Source organism: Pinus tabuliformis, chromosome 9 (assembly GCF_031772625.1).
Source record: "Pinus tabuliformis cultivar Carrire ecotype Pingquan chromosome 9, CPIR1, whole genome shotgun sequence".
NCBI classification, from domain to species: Eukaryota; Viridiplantae; Streptophyta; class Pinopsida; order Pinales; family Pinaceae; genus Pinus; species Pinus tabuliformis.
The window spans coordinates 5,804,363-5,821,637 of NC_142307.1; the positions used below are offsets into that span (position 1 = coordinate 5,804,363).

General features: G+C 41.6%; 1 protein-coding gene across 3 annotated transcripts in view; it reads left to right on the forward strand.

Annotated features, from left to right (window-relative positions):
- Nucleotides 1-17,275, forward strand: part of LOC149146831 (putative UDP-arabinose 4-epimerase 2) — a 185,655-nt gene that overhangs the window by 89,917 nt on the left and 78,463 nt on the right. For 2 of the 3 annotated variants that reach the window (XM_089438568.1, XM_089438567.1), the window contains exons 8-9: nt 329-458; nt 862-1,006. In XM_089438568.1, coding sequence (XP_089294694.1) covers nt 329-458; nt 862-1,006 — 275 coding nt within the window. Of the gene's footprint in view, nt 1-328; nt 459-861; nt 1,007-1,929; nt 2,005-17,275 lie in introns of all 3 variants that reach the window. The other variant, XR_016262337.1, reaches the window with a different exon arrangement.

A 17,275-nucleotide genomic window follows, 5' to 3' on the forward strand; every position in this document is an offset into this window, starting at 1 on the left:
TGTAGTCATTCAATGAATTACTATGTTTTAAGTGCATAATATCTGCAGTGTCAAGTATGGCTGTGCATTGTCAGTCTCACATTGTCTATTATGGTCCCTCTGTAACTATAAATGTCGAAAGGTATGTCGTATTTTTTATGTGTAAAACGTTTCAAGTGTAATTCTAATGCTGCACATTTATGCACTGTTGTTGTTTGTTGGCATACTCTGGTTTACAAATCCTTTTTAAGTATTGCAACTCTGGTTGACTGAAACCATACGCAACTATCATAGTACCTGTCTGTTGAAATGCAGCTACAGTAACTTTGATATTGTTTGTCCCTATCAGGTACTTTAATGTTATTGGCTCAGATCCTGAAGGGAGGCTTGGTGAAGCACCAAGACCGGAGTTGCGAAATCATGGTCGCATTTCTGGTGCATGTTTTGATGCGGCAATGGGCATCATTCCTGGTTTACAGGTATGGTTCCTCTGAACAGCTTAACAGTTTGCAGAAAGTTATAGTAGAGGTTCATTTTTTCTTTTTGCCATGTCTGAAATATCTACTTGAAAACGTAAAATGGGAAGCAGATGTTGCTTGAAAAGAACAACTGCAGTGTTATTTTAGGGGAAAAACGTAGTCCTGATTTTAGGCTCTGTTGAAAATTACCATGGAATGAACAGAATGGGATAGAAAGGCAATCCAAAATGGTTGGTTGAGAAAGATGTATTATGTAAATATCTGTTTTCTTTTTTGTTGAGAGGGTCACTTGTCTGCATTCTTCTACCCTGTATATGTTGACCATGTTCATAAATGTAACAGAATTCAGGATATTCCGAGGAAAATTGAATGTTACTGACCATACTTTTTTTTCATTGTGTAGATCAAGGGAACTGATTATGAAACCAGAGATGGAACATGTGTCAGGGATTACATCCATGTAACTGATTTAATTGATGCTCATGTTAAGGCTCTGAATAAAACTCAATCAGGGCATGTTGATGTTTATAATGTGGGCACTGGCAAGGGTATGAAGCCTAACTTCTCTCTAATGACGTGGATAGAGTGGTCAATGCATATTCAATACTTGTGCACACAGACATATATATGCCCATATATAAGGGATTAAGCAAATTAAGGCTGTGTTTTAGATGATGTCCTATCAATCTAAATGTCCGTATTCCCCAAATGCATTTATAAATGGCCATGGACGAAGTATTCCCTATTTACGACAGAATTTTACAGCTCGCTCAGCCCCTTTAATTCTGATCCTTTCTGCAGACTAAGAAATGGTGATTTTCTATATGAGAAAGGATACTACAATAATTTGTTCAAAGTATGCCTCTCTGTTTTCATGGCATTTTCCATTACATCAGTCTTCCCATTTGGCTGGTGAATATTTACTTGACAACCTCATGCTATCCATCAGTGTCAACAGAATGAGAAGTTGATTTTTGCACCAAAATCTCATCCTTGCTATAGCTAAAATGTTAAGTAGCAGGTCATCAGTTTAAAAACTGATAACTACTATTCAATATAAAAATAAGATAATAGGTTTTCTGCCAATGGTTCCAGCTTCCTACTACAGCAAGGCAAATCTAGCTCCTTCGTGAATTTCAAATTACAATTCCATGAATCCACAGTTCAGTTTCGTAACACTCAAGTAACCTGCTTTTCCCATGGTTCACTATTTTATAGAGATTGTTGTCCATCTTCAGAAATTCCTCTCTTTCAGTCAATTGACCCTCCAATGAGTTTAAACAGTTCTGTGCAATGCTCAGCTTTATCAGCTTCACAATCAATACTGTAAACAAATCTTGATTCTCCTCTTGTGCTCCATGATATTTCAATATGTTTCACTATTCATTGTAGGGCAATGACACTCAACATTGAAATGTAAAGGATGACCACTGCAAAAGCCTAAAATGTGAAAATTGTAACCTTTGTGCAGGGCAATAACTACTGCAAAAATTGAGATAGCTTGGCTGGAGATGGATAGTGCCAACACTCAAATAAAATTGTTTATGTAGGTTGGGCAGAGTCACAATACCTTCCAAATATCTGTATAATAGTATTCAGTACTTTAAGTTTTTATCATACACTTACCTGTTTGTTCAACACAGTCTCTCTTTGAGATTATCCAATCAGAGCTATTTGATGAAGGTGACTTAACATGGAATCACGTTTGGACCTAATTGCTTTTCTAGAGTTTGTGGGTGAGAGGAGAGGGTGCAAGGTTTGTCAATGGCTTGCACTAGCATGTGAACAGTACAATGAAACTTCATCTAGTGATCGATGTTCCATTGAGGGCACTGAAGGACTTATGGCACACAAATGCTTTCACAAGGATTGAGAGCCTGGGCATTGCATTTTCAGATGACCTCTTAGGCATGAAAGTTTACATTTCATCAGATAATTTCTCACCCAAGGTCACAATGACGAGTCACAAAGCTTGCAAATGAATATTGAGTGATGACATAGATGTAGGGCATACAAGTGAACATGGACATCACAAACCCTATAACGAGGAGGATGGGTGTCATTTTTCATAAATATAATAATAACCCAAACCCAGTGAACAACCAAGTTTGCTAGTTGGTGTCAAAGGTTAGTTAAGTTGTTTGGGTAATTTTCTAAAGTTTATAAAGATTTTAAACATTGATCAAGTGTTGGGTTCTATGTAATTGGTTTTATGGCATTATGATTCTTTACTGCCTGCAAATGCAAGTTCATTTTGCATTTTAGAGGCATTCTTTTCAACAGCATCGTACCAGCAATGTAACTGTGGGATCTTGGTAGGAGTCAAAGGTTTGAGCAGCACCTTGTTTATCATGCACGGGAGAAGTAGTGATGGAGATACATGTGATTATCTTTATTTTTGCATGTTGATTGTTGTTCATGTACTTGGAGATGTGTTTCGTTGTTCCATTCACATATTTGGAGGCACTATGGCATATTTCATGAAGACATGGTCAAAGATGCTTCGGGGACCTCCTCCGCACCCCTTTTCAAAGCACACATTCCAAGAGAAGATATTTTTGCATATAATGGCATACAAGAAGGAAGAAGGCCCCATACCAAGGGAATGGTTTTATTTGAGAGAACTTTATGTCATATTCTATGGGAAAGTATGGTCCAAGGCACAGGAAACAAGGGTAAACATACTTATCTAGAAGAATTTCCTTCGTTGGATGGGTACATATTGACTTGATAACCATTCTAGAAACCCTAAATCTAAATATAGCTTAAGAGTATAGGAGTGCTCCACAGTCTAAGGGAGTTAATTGTATTTTATTGGCATATTTGATGAAGTAATCTAATTAATAGGGGTGTCCTAGCTTCAAGGGCTTGAATGAAGACCATAACCCACTCATGCACATGTACCAAGGGTGCATCACCTCTTTAAGAGAGGTCTCTTGGTATTTTTATTTGGTCAAAGTGGTTAAGCTGGGGTGTACCTTGGCTATGAAGGTGACATGTGGGAATGTGAGACCGCTTCAAACCTCTCATCCAATAAAAACAGGTAAGAGCCCTACTTGAAAGGGTTTCTAGAACATTCCATGAATATTTTGTTCATCTCATTTGCGAAGGATGGTTTTCAGTTGGAGGAAAATACCTCAGATCATGGTATGGCTGTTACAATTCTTTGGGTCAGATTTGGAGGCAGTAGTCAAAGGAGGTGACTTTTTAGCTCTTTTTTGAGTATGGTAGATTTTGCCTGAAATCTGGCTAGATATTGGGAAAATTGTAGTTTTAGATGTTGAGGTTGCACAATCCAAGTGCCCCAGGTATTTTTCAGGGTGCTGAGCCCATTTCTACATTCACAACTGCATTTTAAATGACGGAATATTGCAATCTCACCAAGAATCATGTTGCTGGATTCCAACCAAAAAAGAAAAAAATTGTCTGGTTAGACTATGCTGATTTGGAGCTTCCAGGTGTCCAGGGGCTGAAATAGTTCTGTAAGGTTGCCATTTCATGCTTTTATTCACTTTTAATGTCAATTTTCAAGGAATAGTGTTCGCAGTTATAGGGGGAATTTTATTACATAAGAGGGTTGTTAAGAGGGATATGTTCATCCTCTTATAGCTGATATGATTTCATGTCTGTTGTGTATTGATCCTTTGTCAACTTCATGCTCTCGTATTTGATGCCAAATCCTAATATACAAGTATTTTATGGAAGTCCTGGTGTATCTTTGAACATTAACATGTGACTGTTGCCTGTATTTCAGAACTGTTAAAGGCTGTTAATCATCACTGTTAGTGAGTTTGCTAACTTCCCTTTTGCTCCTTGGTGAAGATTTAAATCTTCCTTAAAATTCATGACTCCATGTGTTGAAGAATCTAGGGCACTCCTATGTAGTGTGATTCTTGTTTGACTTGATAACAATTAGTGAAACACTTTTACAATTATCTTAGCTTGATCTTCTTCTTATTATTAGTGTGTGTGTTTCATCAAACTGCTACCAAAAACATAAAGATAAGAACACAGATGTTGGCTCTCTGCCAAGGCCAAAACCTCTCTTCTCTTGAGAGGAAAACCCTTTAGTAAGTTTCTCTTATTGAAGCTTCTTATTGATCACTGCCAAACCCTAGACCTTTGACTAGGATGTCCTCCAAGCACAAGTCAAGCCCTTCCTCTTTTCTGCACTTTGTTCCCTAGCATGAAGAATTTCAACCCCCACTTTGGTTACTAGTTTTCCTTATCACTCCATGCATTTAGTTTTAAATGCAGGCATGATAAAAATTCTAAAATCTGGAACTGATAATATTTTTCTGAAGACACAAATTTATAGATTTCACAACTGCTGAAATTGCAGAAATAAAACACAACAAAATTATGACAACCACACACAGAAAATAACACAGTGATTTTTGGTCAATGTGACCCTGGAAAAACGCCCCTACAACTCTTGGGGAAAACTAGTTTGAGAGCTCTTCTTTATTTCTGAAAATGCTTTTATAGAGAAACTGAAATACATAGTAAAAATTCTAGCAACCACAAATTACAATTTATCTCTATTTCCGTGCTTGAACTCCACCTCGAAAATCGTGCCAATCAGAAATTGCCAAAACAGAAAATTTTCCAGCAATAAAACAACATTAAATTTTGTACGACCTGCTGTTAAATTATGGTATGTTCTATGCTTAGAGCAGTTTACTTATTTTTCTTCTTATTAGCCACAAATTAGCAATCACATATGCATTAAGTAAAGTGCAAATAGAACATTAAATGATCAACAGAAAACAAGCCAAGACAAGAGACACAAGATTTGGCGGCTAGCCAGGGACAAACCCCAATGCGGGGAAACCCTTTGATCAAATCTTCTTTTATCTTCAATAGTTTAGTAGAGAGAAATAGTACAAAATCTGAATTTTGTAATTTTATATTAGCAGTAGCAAACCTTAGATGAACAAAGTCAAACGTGGTCAAACTAGCTGAAATTGACCTCTAAAATGCTTGGTCAATTTCCAGTCAACTTGTCCTCGAATAGCTTGAAGAAACAACCCTTGAACATCCTCAAAAGTTCAGTCAATTTGCAGATTTCTGAAGTCAACTGCAGCCCTGAACATCCTCAAAAGTTCAGTGAATTTGCAGATTTCTGAAGTCAACTGCAGCCCTAAACTAGGGCAGTCAATACCTGTCAAACCAGAGGTCAGATCGCCTCGATTTTCATGCCAAAAATTACGGCTTGCCTAGGAGAGGCAACCACACCCAATCTGCACTTCTGGAAGGTCAACGCTTGGTCAACACTGGTCAAAGAGATGACCTGCTGCCCTAGCGTCTTTCTTTTTGCGTCTTCTTTGCCCTAGGACGTCTTCCTTTTCATCCACACGTGTGAGAGAGAGAAGGCTCCTTTTATGCGTAGGAGAGAGAGAGAAGATGAGTGAATTGAATTGTCCAAATGAGGAGAATGCTCCTTGTATTTATATGCAAACATTGAAGTTGAATAGACATGACTGTTGGGCTTTTGAGCCTACATAAGTTTGCTGGCTGACCTTGACAATTTGTCCATAATCAAAATAAATTCATATATCCATAAATACTTATCAGAATCGGATGATCTTTAGATCAATCCTACACTTCTCGATGAGAGGAATCTAGGAAAAATATTAGAAGCCATAAATAAGGTGATCCACATGGAGTTTGGCCCTAGTTGCCAGTTTTAACACTCCCTCTCAACTAGGGAGAGAACTTCATTTGCAATCCGTTAGACCGTCGATGATATCCATCTATCAAATGCACTGTCATGTACAGCTTGACCCCACTCTGCGCTGCTCTGCTCTGCTCTGTTCGAACTATGAAGAAGAAGAAATGATCGAGGATGTATCATACCATCCTCCACTGACCCGAAGTCAGTCTTAGAGTGTGAACCACCCTCACTGATCCCAGATCAGTATCATTGATCCCAGATCAATGGAGGTCATCCTAGCATAGGGAGTATGGTAGATATAGCGATGCGTCCATCGATAGTACTACTATGGTCCCTATCCTCATTTCCCTGCTCATTGATTAGATGAGAGGTACTTCCCATGAGTCCCAGACTGCATGGGTAGGATGCCTCGACAGGAGAACTAATCATCCTGTCCACAGGAGAACGAATCATCCTGTCTAGTGGATGCCACGGAGAACTAATCATCCTGGCCCACAGGAGAACTAATCATTCTGCTCCACAATTGCCACGGAGAACGAATAATCCTGGCCCACAGGAGAACTAATCGTCCTGTTCCACAGTCGCCACGGGGTGTCACAGGGGAGGGTTGAACCTTTACCCTGTACATAGTGCACCATCAGGGGATGGTGAGTCGCCCTGTCGTCACATGTCGCTCCAAGAAGTACCCCGTGCCCCCCTAGAGCTCCCAGAGATCAATACATCATACTCTACCCTCATAAGAGGGTCTTTGAACGACACCAAGTCGTTCTCGGAAAGTCAGGAATTTGACCTTTCCTACGGGCTTTGTCAAAATGTCGACGACCTGTTCATCTGTATCGATATGTTGCAGCCTTATTGCTCCTCGCTGCACCATATCTCGAATATAGTGGTACTTGATATCGATATGCTTGGAGCGATCATGAAATACGAGATTCTCTGATAAACGGATCCCACTCTGGTTGTCACACAGAATCACGGTGGTATTCAATGTAAATCCAAACAATTCACTAAAGAGCTTTCGTAACCGGACTGCCTCGTAGGAGGCCATACTAGCAACAATGTACTCTGCCTTGGCGGTGCTCAAAGCCACCGACTTCTACTTCCTGCTCATCCAGGATATCGAGGCAGATCCCAAAGAGAAACAACACCCGAAAGTGCTCTTTCGGTCCACCACACTGCCTGCCCAATCAACATCAGTATACCCAAGTAGTCTCACATCTTCGGTAGTGTATCTCAACCCATGAGTGATTGTGCCACCAAGATATCTCAACAGATTCTTGGCACCAATCCAGTGTGAGTGGTGAGGCTCAACCATATGTTGACTCAATGTGTTGACAGCAAAGCATATATCTGGACGAGAGTTCACCAAGAACATTAATGCTTCGACGAATTGACAATACTTGGTAGCATTTTGTAAAATAGGTCCGGCAACACTACCGCTTAACTTCTTGAAGTCAAGCTCCATTGGGGTAGTTATGGGCTTGCAGTCCACCATGCCGAATCTCTCTAATATCTTCACCACATATTTTCCTAGAGATAGGAAAATCTCCCCTGATTTCTGCCAGACTTCTAGTCCTAGGAAATAGTTCATAAGTCCTAGGTCTTTCATCTCAAACTCAGAAGCTAGCTCCCTCTTACATTAGTGAATGAGAGGGTTTGCACCTGTTAGAAAGAGGTCGTCAACATATAGCACCAGTATGAAAGGTTTGTCATCTATAACCTTAAAGTAAAGGTTAGGGTCGGCTTCACTCCTAGTGAATCCCAGCTTCATCAAGTAGCTAACGATCCTCTCATACCATGCTTGGGGTGCTTGCTTTAGCCCATAGAGGGCCTTCTTCAACCTGCACACATGAGATTCTCGATCATAAATCTCAAATCCTTTGGGTTGCTCCACATAGACCTCCTCTTTGATCGAACCATGTAAGAACGTAGTCTTGACATCCATCTGATGTAAGTTCCATCCTTGCGAAGCAGTAAGGGCTATGATCGAGCGGATGGTGGTATATTGGGCAACAGGTGCAAATATCTCGTCATAGTCTATACCTTCCTTCTGGGAGAAGCCATGAGCGACAAAACGAGCCTTATACTTTTTCGCACTTCCATCAACTGCATGATTTATCTTGTAAAGCCATTTTGAAGTGACTACTGCTTTGTCCTGGGGTTTGGGGACCACATCCCAAACATCATTTTTCATAATGGACTCATATTCCTCGGTCATAGCATCCCTCCATACTTGATGCTTGACGACATCTGTGAATGACGAAGGATCATTTTGGATGATTGTGCTCATGATGGTCAGGTATCCCTGATACCTGTTCGGCTTCTTACTTTCACGGAAGGTTCCTCGGGGTGCAATGTGTCCTTCAGCATCAAGTGTCCCCCTAAGCCATGAAGGCCTCTTTCTAGAATAGGAAGGCTCTTGCAGAGGAGGATCAATAGGATCCATGGGTTCTTCCACATCGGGCATCGTCTCATCTTCCTTTTCCTTCGGTTCCCCGGTGTCAGCTTCTTTAGATCCCCTTAAAGTAGGAAGATTGTCTACTTTGCTAAGTGCCATATCTTCGTTAAAGGTGACATCATGACTAATCTCGACTTCCCTTTGACTAGCTACATAGATTCTATAGCCCTTAGTATTTTCACTATAGCCCACGAAGATTCCTTTCTTTGCAGATGCACCCAATTTATTCCTTTTCTGTTTCGGCACATGGAAATATACACGGCTTCCAAAAATTCTAAAATGAGTACGTCAGGTTTCTTACTAGTAAACATTTCTTTGGGAGTCTTGGAACCCAATGCTTGATGAGGACATTGGTTTTGTACATATACGACGATATTTGCAGCTTCGGCCCATAGAAACTTCGAAAGTCTTTGATCGTGGAGCATAGCACAGACAACTTCCACAATTGTACGATTCTTCCTTTTCGCCACACCATTTTGCTCAGGAGTATATGGTGTAGTAGTCTCCCTCTTAATGCCAGCCTCTTTACAAAAGTCATGGAACTCATTGGATTCATATTCAGTCCCATTATCAGTCCTTAAGGTCTTGATCTTCTTTTTGGTTTGATTCTCGATCAAGGCTTTGAAGTGTCGAAACCAGGAGAACACTTCATCCTTCTTTTTCAAGAAGTATATCCAAGTCTTGCGAGAATAATCATCTGTGAAAGTGAGGTAATATAAATATCTTCCCAAGGAGTTCACAAGCATCATACCGGATATGTCTGAGTGAACCAAATGCAATATATCGGAGGTCTTGCTTTGGCTTGAGGGGAATGGTCCCCTTTTGAGTTTTCCTTTGGCACATCCTAGACATACACTTTCTTGCTCTAATCTGAATTCGGGCATCCCGATCACCATTTTTCTTACATCGGGTAGAGCTTTATAATGAAGGTGAGCAAACCTTTGATGCCATTGTTCAGACTAAATAGATGTGTCACAAGACATGACACCCAGCAGACTTCCACCGACCTGATATAATGAATCAATTCGAAACCCAAGAGTAAAAGCATCTTTAAAGTTCTTTTTCCATACACGTATCTTGCCATCGCTGAAGGCCACCTTGTAGCCTTTGTCTTCCATTGCTGAAATGGACACCAGGTTCTTTTTGAGATCAGGTACATATAATACATCTTGTAAGTGGATGGTATTACCCTGATTCAATTGAAGAGTGACATTTCGTACGACTTTCACGGGATATTTTGAATTATCTCCAAGAACAATTTCCAGGTTGGTTTCCTTCTCTATCATATTATAGAGAGCTTCTTTGTAACCAGTGAAGTGCCTTGAGGCACCACTATCAATAAGCCAATTTCCCAGCGAGTCTGGGGGAGCAGTAGTAGATAGAGCTGCTGGTAGATAATATTCATCTTGGTTATTGTTAACAGTTTTAGATTCATACCTAGAATTTCTTGCCTTCTTGAATGGTTGTCCTCTTCCTTGATTTCCGACACTTCTTTTACCTCTGCCGTTTGACTTGCCATTCCTTTGATTGCCTTGAGAGGGATTTTGATCATCGTCCTTTTATCAGGGCACTCCCTTACATAGTGACCCGTTTTATTGCAACTGTAACATTGTCCTTTTCTTCTACCCTTTGGTCCAACCTTTCCTTTGAATTTAGCCCCAGAATTGTTTCTTCTTTTAGTACGAGAAGAAAAGGCAGAGGGATGACTTTTAAGTATGGGCATTTCTTTCTCTTCCATCCTTGTTTCTTCTTAAATGCATCTGGCCATTAATTCCTTAAATCCAGGAATTATGTTATTGTTGAGAAGAGTAGTCTTGAATATATACCATTCAGATGGAAGTCCTCCAAGAGTTGTGAATGTCATTTCCTTGTCAAGAATTACTTCCCCAGTGGATAGGAGATCGTTCTTGATCTCGGTGATCCTTAAGAAATATGCTTGCATACTCTCATCTTTGCCCTTCTTAATTTCCTTCAGCTTATTTCTAAGAAACAAGACTTGGTTTGCATCATTAACTTTAAATAAACTCATCAGTCTATCGTAGATTTCCTTGGAGGTGTTCATCTCGGAAACATAGGCCACCAAGTGCTTGTCAATAGAGTCCCGGATGATCTTCCTTGGCTTGACTTCTCTCTTGGTCCATTTGTTCCTAGCAGCAGTGGATGCATTTGATGGAGGCTCAACAATCCTGCCTCTCACATGGTCCAACACTTATTGTTCTTCTAATGTTAGATCGAGAGACATCTTCCATCTGTGATAGTCAGACTTCTCACAGAGTTTGTCTTTAGCAGGGAAGTGTGTTGAGGACCCCATGATTTCATTTTAAGATAGCCTTGCCAACCTTCTCTTCGGCGATTGCTCTTGCTCTTGCTCTTGCTTGGGCTTTGTCTTCACCTCAGCTCTGATACCATGTTAAATTATGGTATGTTCTATGCTTAGAGCAGTTTACTTATTTTTCTTCTTATTAGCCACAGATTAGAAATCACATATACATTAAGTAAAGTGCAGATAGAACATTAAAAGATCAACAAAAAACAAGCCAAGACAAGAGACACAAGATGTGGCGGCTAGCCAGGGACAAACCCCAATAGGAGGAAAGCCTTTGATCAAATCTTCTCTTATCTTCAATAGTTTAGCAGAGAGAAATAGTACAAAATCTGAATTCTGTAATTTTATATCAGTAGTAGCCAACCCTAGATCAGCAAAGTCAAACTTGGTCAAACTCGCTGAAATTGACCTCTAAAATGCTTGGTCAATTTCCAGTCAACTTGTCTTCAAACTGCCTGAAGAAACAACGCTTGAACATCCTCAAAAGTTCAGTCAATTTGCAGATTTTTGAAGTCAACTGCAGCCCTAAACTAGGGCAGTGAATACCGATCAAACCAGAGGTTAGATCGCCTCGATTTTCATGCCAAAAATTGCGGCCTGCCTAGGAGAGGCAACCACACCCAATCCACACTTCTGGAAGGTCAACGCTGGTCAAACAGATGACCTGCTGCCCTAGCGTCCTTCTTTCTGCATCTTCTTTGCCCTAGGACGTCTTCCTTTTCATCCACACGTGTGAGAGAGAGAAGGCTCCTTTTATGCGTAGGAGGGAGAGAGAGAGAAGATGAATGAATTGAATTGTTCAAATGAGGAGAATGCTCCTTGTATTTATATGTTGGGCTTGAATAGACATGACTGTTGGGCTTCTGAGCCTACATAAGTTTGCTAGCCGACCTTGACAATTTGTCCATAATCAAAGTAAATTCATATCTCCATAAATACTTATTGGAATCGGATGATCTTTAGATCAATCCTACACTTCTCGATGAGAGGAATCTAGGAAAAATATCAGAAGCCATAAATAAGGTGATCCACATGGAGTTTAGCCCTAGTTGCCAATTCTAACACCTTCCTTTAAAAGCATGCCCAAAACCTGCTGTATGCACCGTACGGATTTCAACAGTACGGTTGCTTCAAAATTCGTGCCCAAAAATTGCCTCAAAATTCATGCCTTTGTTGCTGTCCTTCTTCCTCGATTTCTGTGCCTTTCTCCTGTTGTACAATTTCGCCTTGGGATGCGTGCCAATAAACGCTGCTAACTAGATTTGCTGAAATGTATTCTTGCTACTCTCATTCACTTCTTCACTGCTTAGACATTTTCTCCTTTCTCTCTCTTCTCTTTCCCTGAAATACTCATGAAAGAAATGAATTGATCTATTTTCTCTTCTCTTCTCCTTTTATTCTCTAAATGACCTTTTGGGTTACCCTAAGATCTAATGGCTGAGATTCATTTAGATCTAGGGATGAGAATAAATGTGCATTTAGTTCTCACTTTCTATTTTTTAACTCACCCACTTAAATAAAGACCCACTTAGCCTTTTATTTCCATAGTCACTTTTTCACTTTCTAATTCTTCATTGACTTTAATAAAGGCACCTTTAAATTAGAATGTAACTTTACTATTTATAAAGTCACTTTTAAATTAAATTGACTTTACCACTTATAAAGTCACTTCAGGAGAAAAGTACAAATAATTTGGACACTTTTCTCTAGGCCAAAGATCAAAGCCTTAGAGAACCACTTGTCCTCTGGTACCCAAATTTTAACGCTCCCTCTTACTGAGGAAAGTCTTCCTCACCACTTCCATCTTGTCTCTGAAGTAGACATGCTTGCCCCATGGTAAGGCTTTGGTGAAAATGTCTGCTACCTGCTCATTTGTGGAAATGTACTGAAGCTTGACATCTCCCTTTTGGACATAGTCTATAATGAAGTGATACATGATTTCAATATGCTTTGACTTGTCATGAAAAATTGGATTCTCCGTGAGTTTTATGCAACTCTGATTATCATAGTGAATTACTAAAGGTCTCAATGCTTGACCAAATAGACCAAACAACATCTTGCGAAGCCATATGGCTCCATAACTAGCCAAACTAGCAACCATATACTATGCCTCAGTCGAGTTCAATGCAACTGACTGTTGTTTTGGCTGATCCACGACACAACTGTCGAACCCAACCCAAAACAAAACCTAGAAGTACTCTTCCTATCTGAAGCACAACTTGCCCAATTTGAATTTGTGTACCTTGCAAATCTCACTCCATCTCCTTGTTTATAATCCATACCAAAATCCACAGTCCCCTGCAAGTAATGAAGAATGTGTTTTGCAGCCACCTAATGCCCTCTCTTGGGCTCACACATGAACTGACTCATAGTGTTAACTGCAAAACATATATCTGGCCGAGTGTTCACCAAATACATCAGTTTAGCAATCAACTGTCTGTATAGAGTAGGATCCACCAACTCGAAATCAGAAGCGTGAATCTTCTTCCAGTTAGTGATCATAGGTGTAGACATGGGTTTGCAGTCCTCCATGTCAAATCTGCTAAGAATATCCACAATGTACTTTCCTTGTCCCAGAAAGAAATGCCACTCCTCCCGCCACACCTCCAATCCCAGAAAACAATGCATCAAGCCAATATCCTTCATCTCAAACTCTGAAGAAAGATCTCTCTTGCAACCCTCAATGAATCTCTTTGCACCAGTGATGATCAAGTCATCAACATACAACACCAGAATGAGAGGCTCCTCACCCATCAAAATGAAGTATAGGTTCGGATCAGCCTCACTCTTTGTGAAACTCAACTGCTGAAGTATGTATCAATCCTCGAGTATCAAGCTCTAGGAGCTTGCTTCAGGCCATAGAGTGCCTTTTCAATCTGCATACATGGGACTTCTTCCCATGCACCTCAAAGTCTTGCGGCTGCTCAATATAAACCTCTCCCTGAATGAAGCCATCGAGAAATGTTGTCTTCACATCCATCTGGTGGATCTTCCAATCCATCTCTGCTGCAATCGATATAATGGACCAAATAGATGTATATCGAGCTACGTGAGCAAATGTCTCCTCATAGTCAACTCCTACCTGTGAGAACCCTCTCGCCACAAATCAAGCCTTGAACTTCTTGATGCTGCCATCTGCAACATGCTTTATCTTGTAGAGCCATCTGGAAGTACCAACTGATTTACCTTCAAGCCTTGGCACTACCTCCCAAACATTGTTCTTCATAATAGAAGAATACTCCTCCATCATGGCCTCTCCTCAAACTTGCTCGCTGGCTGCCGCCTCATAGAAGGCTCAGAGTCAACAATGCTTGTTACCAATGCCATGTAACTACAAAACCGCTTAGGTGCTTTACTCTCTCTAACCTGTCTTTGTGAAAATTCTATCACTGCAACATCTGATTTACTTTGCCTAATTATTTTCATAAGTTATTTATGAAATTCCTTCAATAAGCATTAAAATAAGTTTTGTTGCAGATATCACACCATAATACAGAAACAAACACATGCACAAGAATCAACACATCAACACAGATATTTTGGACAACAGTCCCCGGAAAAACCCAATGTGGGAAAACCCATGCAGCAAGGGATGATTTTATCATTCAGCAATTCTTCAGTACAACCGGGTGCCAAACTGGTTTACCCAACAGAGAGAAAAATTCTCTAGCACTTCTCCCAGTCTTAGTGTCAGCCTGGTTGACCTCTGCGTAGCTCCCAGACACTCTGCGTCAGCCCCTGCTTGTCTGCGTTAGCCCTGGGCCTCTTTGCGTCACCCACGCAGGCCCTTTAGTGACTGCGCAGTCTCCTGCTGCCTTTGCGTCTGCTTGAAATGCCTTGCGTCTGCCTCTCTTGCCTTTGCATTGGTCTTCTGTCGCTGATCCTGACTCTTTGCTTCGTACTTGCTGCCTCCTGCTGCTCTCCAGACCACTAGTTTGAATTTCTCAGCTAACCCCGCTCGAAAAATCGAACTGATTGGTCTCCCTCAGTGTGTTCTCCAACTGACCTTCAAGCCTCTTCTTATACTTTTCTCGTTGTGTAATATTCCTAATTAGCCATGGCTGATTGGAATATTCAATTTTGCCCAATTTTTGCCTTCTATAGTTATTTATAAATAAAAAAAGTGAGGACAGGGGACATAACTCACTTTAAGAATAAAAAGTCACTTCCTAGTAGCACAACGTTGTGACTTGAGGAGCCAAGGTGGCCAAAGGGGGACGCAGAAATGGGGCCCACGCAGACACATGGAGGGACTGCGCAGGAGGGAAGAACACATGGCAAGAGGGGAATCACACAGGAGGTGGTGAGCCTAGGGATTGTGAGAGGTAGAGGCTATAAAATAGAGAGGAGCACCCTCATTTTGGATCATTGAGTTATGTGCATTTGGAGCTAGTCGTTTCGACTTCTTAGCACGCTGGCTGTTTAACTAGTCTGCAACACTGTTTAGTGCATCAAGTGTCTCTGTTTAGAGATCTCACCCTTAGCCCCGGGGGACTTTGAGTGCCTGCTCGGGCAAGGTATTTCCTTTGGTGTTTCAACAGTAGTTTCATCAGCATTCCAGCAGCAGTTTTAGCAGCGTTTTGGAAGATTGCGCAGCACTGGGAGAGGGATGCAGTTTTTTATGGTTGTAGTGCTGGATTGGGGTTTTGCAGGTGGATTTATGCTGGGAGATTAAGTAGGGGACCAGCTCTTGTCTGATTGGAGGATTTTTGGCAGGGTTTCAGGTAGTGTTTTAGGGAGAGTTTAGAGGGGTTTTCTTCAGTGGCAGCGCAGGGCATTGAGGAACTGCGCAGAACCCCAAGAGGGTGTTTTTCGAGGGTAGGCCATTCTAGGAAAGCTTTCTGGGTTTTTCTGGGTCTCTTGAGTAGAGCCCGAATCCAGAGTTTCAGCTTTTTCCGAGGAAGGGAGTAGCCCCAAATCATCATTTATTTCCTAGTAGCAACAGCAGCACAACGACAGCATCCCACGCAGAGGCCACTCTTGTCGTTCTGAGAGTATTTCTTCGCTTGCCTTGTGCAAGTCGAGGTGCCATCTATGTAATCAACTCTTGTACTCATTTTATTACTTAGTATAATAAAATGGCTTAGCATTTCTCGCTGCATTTCTTGTGTATCTGCTTATATTTCCAGTTTACATTATTATATGCTGTTCCACTGTTATTTTATCACTTCTGGGTTATTATATCATTTGCAGATATTTGGTTGGAGTTTTTACTGGGGTTTGAGGAATATTCTGGGTTAGGAATATTACAGTCGTACCAGAGCATAGATCTGGCTCAGCCTGTGGAGCTAGCAATCTATGACACCAGGGGAAAAACCCTACATTTGTTACAGAGGTAGGAGGTACAGAGGCACTGGACGTAGGTTGGAGAATACCTACGGGGAGGGAGACTGTGTTCCTGTGGTGGACGCAGAACAGGAGGAGCCTGTGGTAGACGCAGAACAGAGAGAGCCAATAGTGGACGCAAAACAGATGGCCGACGAAGACGGGAAGAGATTTGCGGATATGCTGCTCAAATCAGTGATGGGGCAGAGATTCACGGCAGTAGAGGCCAGACGGCGTGAGAGCCCAGAGTCTTTCAGATTGGTGAGGGATCAGGTGCATCCCATCACTTGCCAGAGCAACGTGATACTGCACAGCAGGTGGCCTCACATGCCCCTACACGCTCTACCATGCCCACTTTTTTAGGAGCAGACACGGGGGCCGTAGCCCAGTAGGAGGTAGAGCCCGGACATATGGGCGATTATTTTGCAGAGTACCAGGCCTATGGGCAGGAGTTCAGGGAAGCCCTCTCATTCAGAGATTTTGTTCAGCTCTAGCGGGATAGCAGACCTCGCGACCATCACAGAGGGTACGGGCATTACCATGATGGCGACACCCACCGTGCAGCGAGTAGATTTCACTTGCCTACTTTTGATGGCTCATCAAATAGTTCGGCAAAGTCTTGGGTGGAGAAGCTGGACATTTATTTCCAGTTTAACCAGATGTTGGAGGCAAAGGCCATCAAGGTGGCAACATTGCATTTGGATGGCGAGGCTCAGGATTGGTGGTTTCATGGGATGGTTACACTGGGGCACTCCACAGTGACGACATATGCCGAGTTTACCAGGAGACTGATGGAGCGATTTGATCGGAGGGATCCAAAGTAGCATTTCATTGAGTTGACGAGGCTCAAACAGATAGGGAGCCCGGAGACCTACATTGCAGATTTCTTGAGGGTCTCTGTGATGGTGCAAGACCTATCCACAACACGAAGGGTCTATATGTAGGTTGAGGGGTTAGTAGAGCCACTTCGGGGTTTAGTCCGATCCACTAAACCAGCCACACTCTAGGACGCTATCAGCAGGACCCGGGAC